We start from the raw sequence: 6,000 nt of genomic DNA on the forward strand, positions 1-6,000 counted from the left end.
TCATTCCAGTGAGGAGGTTTCTAATGTTTGGTCTCCATCCGTAGGAGCTTTACTCGCAGTCATATGACACGGTGGGAGTGATGTTCGCCTCCATTCCGGGCTTTGCTGATTTTTACTCTCAGACGGAGATGAATAATCAGGGTGTGGAGTGTTTGCGGCTGCTCAACGAGATCATTGCTGATTTTGATGAGGTCAGATTTCTACCATCACACACACACACATAATTAAAGGCGTAGTCCACCAATAAATCATTATTTACTCACCCTCGTGTTGATAGTTGTGAGTAAATAATGACAGAATTGTCATTCTGGGGAAAACTATCCCTTTAAAGTGCCTGTATTATGCTTTTTCAGAAATGACTTTTCATGCAGTGTGTAATATAGCTGTTTGTGAATGTAAATGGTTTGCCAAGTTTTAAAGATCAAAGTGCATGATCAGTAGAGATATTGTCTCCCGAAAGAAATAATTGATTCTGAACAGCCTAAAACAAGTTGCCAGTAATTCCAGTCTTACCTCCTGTTTGAACCGACGTAGGTTTGTAACACATTTGCATAATTCCAGCATATGGTCTTGATTGGCTACCTGTGAACAACATCTACTGTCTTTGACCCGATCTCAATCACTGTGGTTGTAGCAGAAGCCTGGAAGTGTTTAAATCGTGTTGTCGACATGTCGAGAAGACACTGTTTCCTGTGATGTGAAAGTAAATCCATTTTGCATGCATTTCCAAAGGATGAGGGCTCAGATTGATACGGTAAAACCGACACCATCATTACGGTTTGTATCACTGTGTACACAAGTACCGAGGAAGCCTCCAGAACCGAAATTCAGATACGGTAATGGGCGAATCGTTTCGGACACGCGCTGTAAGCGGTAGACCAATCACAACAGACTCGGCCATCTGTCCAATCAGAGCAGAGTAGGCGCTCGGAAAGGAGGGGTTTAGAGAGGCTGAATCCTTTATCAAACCACTTCAGACACTGTGAGAAAAGAGGTGATGCTGCAATGTATATTATTAGAAAATTAAAGGGGACCTATTATGCTGGTATATGGATCGACTGGTGACGATCTGCCCTATTAGCATAGATCCGCCCTGAGTAAACCGCAGCAGTCTGCCGTTTCTGTTTCCTCACTGTAGCAGCTGAGATATACCTCTGCGTCAAAAACCTTGACAAATGTTCTGTTATTGGTATTGGATGTACCAACGAACATAAGAGTCTCCATAGACTCCTGGCATCTGAGCCACTGAGGACACCATAGTTGAATTTTATTTATGAAGGAAGTGTGCCGAAGAAAGTCGTTAAAGTGTTTGCGGAAATTATTTTACCCCGGACTGCTTCACAAACGAGGGTCAACTCAACGCTGGATTTGCACAAAAGTTGTTTCTAAAAGATTTTTAGATTAAAGCGTAACTCTCTGCAAAATGCAACCTTGGGTCTTTTTGTGAATCTACCCAAGGCAAACTTTCCTTTAAAAGCATAATTAGGATGGAAACGCCACTTTTAAGATTGACCGTATTTTCTTGTCTTTTGATGCCATCATAGTAGTGCCCTTTACCCTGGAAATCCAGAGTTTAATTTGAATTTGCTCAGCGAGTCACTCTGGCATTGAGTAATGATGCTCATTAACTATGCCCTTGTAGCCGAGCTGCACCAATCACATCGGTGTATCTGATATAGGCGGGCCAGATGCGAGCTAAACAGATGATGACAGCGCTAGTGACAGCGTAATCACGACAGTGATTGGTCGTAGTGTTATCCAATTGCGTGCAGTGAGATTTTCAAATGCATGCTTGGTGCCACCCCTCGAGTTGGGCGATTTTCATTACTCGATGCCAGACCCTTAATCTTTCAGATTTGGGTCTGGATTTCTAGGCTAAGTGCCCCTAGCACTCCCATTCAAAAGGGAGAATACGAATTAGAAAATACGGTCAATCTTAAAAGTGGCATTTCCATCCTAATTATGCTTTTAAACAAAAGTTTGCCACGGGTAGATTCACAAAAAGACCCTAGGTTGCATTTTGGCGAGAGTTACGCTTTAACATGATGGTACATGCTAGTGTATGATGAGCTGAATCAACTTTACTCTACATAAATGTATCCACTAACCATTCAGAAACATCCAGTTGCATTCTAAAAGTTGTAACTTCTTCCAGAGTCTCTCCATCATTGTCCGACTCCGGTTTGAACATGTAACATCATTGAACATCGCTACAGACAATTTCTGACATTTTGGCTGTGTGAGACTCTCCAGTTTTGTTGTTGCCGGAGTATCCAAAGTATGAGCTGTAAACCTCTTCTGGAAAGGGGGACGGGAGCAACAGCTCATTTGCATTTAAAAAGTTTTTTTTTTTTTTTTTGCTTATACCCAAACAGGGGCGAATTTGACATGCTATAATAGATGACCTGTGGGTATTTTAAGCTGAAACTTCACAGACACATTCTGGGAACACCAGAGACTTATATTACATCTTGTAAAAATGGGCATAATAGGTCCCCTGTAAAGTGTTTTTAAAATTAGGAACCATTAAAAAAGCATAATATGGGCACTTTTAATATTGATGTTTCATCTATGATGCACAGTTCCATCACACCTGCTCAAAAGCTGCTAATAAAAGTTTAATGTTACATATGTAGACTGTCATATTTGAAATATTCTCTCTCTACAGCTGCTGGGGGAGGAGAGATTTCAGGACATCGAGAAGATAAAGACCATCGGCAGCACATACATGGCTGTGTCAGGACTGTCTCCTGAGAAACAAGTATGGAAACACACACACACCTACAGAAGCATACACACTCACTCATGCTAAAACATATTATCTGATGTCTTCTTATAAGCAGTGTCTGTAGTTTGAAAAAGGGTTAGCTTGTGCACTAATCTCTCTATATATGTGTGTTACCATAGCAATGTGAGGATAAATGGGGGCATCTGTGTGCGCTGGCAGATTTCGCCATTGCTCTGAATGAAAGCATTCAGGAGATCAACAAACATTCATTTAACAACTTCCAACTCAGAATCGGTAAGAGTCAAATGATTTAAATACTATTTTTTTAGAAACACATTTTAAAGTGACAATAGTGACTGCCAACTCTTTTTTTATCAGCCTTGATTCCGAACGTATTTTACCTGTTTATTTTCTCCATAGGAATTTCAGAATTTTTTTATATTGATTTAAAGTCATGAATGAAACCAACCAGCTCTGAGAAGATTCAGAACATTACAATTAATAAATAAGTAAAAATTGGGAAAGATATTTTTTGATGAAATATTCACATAAGGTTTTTGAGGTTGTAAGGAGCCGTACTTGAGTACAGGTATATCTTTTGCAATGCTTTGTGGGAGTGGGCAGTCACTATTCCTGTTTCCATGGTTACTGATACTTTCAGCATCTTGGGTAATGTAGTTCTTAGTTTTGTTTTAAAAAATTTGTCTTATTTTTTTTTTTATCACATTGAAAACTTATAGAATTTCTATCTCGAATGTACTTAAAAAATCTACATTTTATTTTTCTGTACACAACCATTTAAAAATGTTGTTTTGAAAGAAATGAATACTTTTATTCAGCAAGGATACATTGATCAAAGTGATAGTGAAGAAATTTATTAGATTTAAATGTCAAATAAATACTGTTCGTCAGAAATTCCTGAAAACAATGTATCAAGGTGTCCACAAAAATTAAGCAGCACAACTGTTTTCAACTTATAATAATAAGAAATGTTTCTCAAGCACCAAATCAGCATATTACAATGATTTCTGAAGGATCAATTCAGCTTTGCCATCACATAAATAAAATATATTTTAAAATAGAAAACAGTTATTTTAAATTCTGATAAATATTTTTCCTGTTTATCTAGCCCTTATCACCTTCTAAGTATGTTATTAATTTATTTATTTACCCTTTTTTTTCTTTTTTCTTTTTTCAGATTCTAGTCTGTTCTTACACTGAAAATAACCTTAGATGCTAACATGTCATAAAACAGTCAAATAAACAAGCTTCAGGACTCGTCATTATTATCATCACAAAAAAAAAAAAGTGTTTTGTGATGAAAATTAATAGAATTTGTTCTTCCGGAACTGGGCCCTTGCACTCTATTAAAAGGCTGAAATGTAGCTCCATTGCAGCTTGCACCATCATGTCTTTTCAGCAGGGTGAATTTGCTGATGCTGACTCTGTTCGCTCTCTCCCTCAGGTATGGCACATGGCTCTGTGGTGGCTGGAGTCATCGGCGCTAAAAAGCCGCAGTATGATATTTGGGGGAAGACGGTCAATCTGGCAAGTCGTATGGACAGCACGGGTGTCAGCGGCAAGATCCAGCTCCCAGAGGAGACCTACGCCATCCTGAACGAGCGCGGCTTCGCCTTCGAGTACCGAGGAGAGATCTACGTGAAGGGCATCAGTGAACAGGAAGGCAAGATCCGCACGCACTTCCTGATGGGCCGCGTGCAGCCCAACCCGCTCATCCTGCAGCCGAGGAAGATCACGGGCCAGTACTCGCTCGCCGCCGTGGTGCTCGGCCTGGTCCAGTCCCTCAACCGGCAGAAACAGAAACAAATCCTCAATGAAAACAACAACTCAGGCATCATGAAGGGCCACCACTACAACCGCAGAACTCTGCTGGCGCCGGGCGGCTCGGACACCAGCCACGCTGAGGTCACGGACAAGAGCGACCTGGCCTAGATCTTGGATGAGGAAAACAGACTGCGTACTGAACCAAAAGACTGAGCTGTACTTCAGACTGCTGCCGCTGACTGAGTGTCTCTCTTGCTGTCTGTGTTTCTTTTTGTATTTCTTTTGTATTTGAGAAACAATAAAGGGGTTTAATTTTTTTATAAAGGTCTGAGCTTCCTTTCAATAAAGGTCCGTATGAATGATTTGATCTAATGCTGCGTTCACGTCATGTCGGAATTATTATAACTCTGAGATTCTAAACATCCCCAGATTCAGATATTTTTCATTTCTTAGGCAATGCTCATAACCAAAATGGTCCCACATGAATTGCTGTTGATGACAGCAAAACATTCAATTACAGATTGTTTATCAGTTTACCTCTATGTTTGAATTCGGCATGAAACCTTAGTCTTCTTGTCTTCCTTATTGTGACATATATCCGAGAGAAACGGCTTCTCGAACAAGAAAAAAATGTAGGGAGGGACTTGATTTTGACCATTGTGGTTTGCTGTTGCTGCAAGGGGAAGTTATTTTGATTAAAGAATATGAAGGCACATGAATTTAAAAAAAGAAAAGAATAATGTGCAAGGATAAATCATTTATAAATACTGCAATATTTCTTAAAAAAATATGAATTGTCAATTTTGATTCTATGGTGACTTCGAGAGCCAAGAAAGTAATGTACATTTGGCAGACATTGCTAATTTGTTCTGGCTTCTTGCCAGGCATTCAAAAAGTTAGTGTTCTACCTGGTTGCTAAGCTTTCCTGACTGGTTGCTAGGTTATTCTAGAACACATAAGTCAAGGCTGCTAACTCCCACGCATTTAGCGCGAGATTCTCGCGATTGACACTGTTCTCACACTCTCACACCACACATCCATTTCCTCAAGCAGTAAAAAAAAAAAAAAAAAACATGGTGGAGCAGTGAGGAGAGGAAACAGAACAGGAAACAAACTGCCAGCTTTCAAAATCTATCAATTTTATTGAAACAATAAATAGCCTAACGTTTTGGCGCTCTTTAATGTGCCTCAGTTCAACAGGCACGTGCACCAATCATCACTTTCTCTTTACTACTATTTATAGCACGAAATAAACATGACTGAACTTCAGAAGGTATTGTAGCGACTGAAAAATGCTGTGCAGCTGTCAATCAGCTGTGTGTAACCCCGGGCGCGCTGTCGGTTGGCAGCCTGGAGAGAGGGGCGGACGCCCGGGGGGTTATAGTGTTTGAGTTGAGGAAGTTCGCTCTTTCTGTTCTGGGCGAGACACGCCTGCTGTGTTCTAATGCCTGCACGTTGTGCTTTTGGAGAATAAACAAGTTAACTGT

The 6,000-nt window shown here is 40.1% G+C and overlaps 1 protein-coding gene across 1 annotated transcript in view; it reads left to right on the top strand.

Moving 5' to 3' along the window:
• adcy8 (adenylate cyclase 8 (brain)) overlaps positions 1-4,834 on the top strand; it is a gene marked incomplete at its 5' end in the record, with an annotated part of 50,337 nt that extends 45,503 nt beyond the window's left edge. The window contains 4 exons of the mRNA XM_081374220.1: positions 45-191; positions 2,669-2,761; positions 2,908-3,022; positions 4,194-4,834. Coding sequence (XP_081230346.1) covers positions 45-191; positions 2,669-2,761; positions 2,908-3,022; positions 4,194-4,681 — 843 coding nt within the window. The 3' untranslated portion in view covers positions 4,682-4,834. The remainder of the gene's footprint in view (positions 1-44; positions 192-2,668; positions 2,762-2,907; positions 3,023-4,193) is intronic.
• Between the last annotated feature and the right edge of the window lie 1,166 nt (positions 4,835-6,000).

Source organism: Scardinius erythrophthalmus, assembly GCF_964197995.2.
Source record: "Scardinius erythrophthalmus genome assembly, chromosome: 9".
Lineage (NCBI taxonomy): Eukaryota > Metazoa > Chordata > Actinopteri > Cypriniformes > Leuciscidae > Scardinius > Scardinius erythrophthalmus.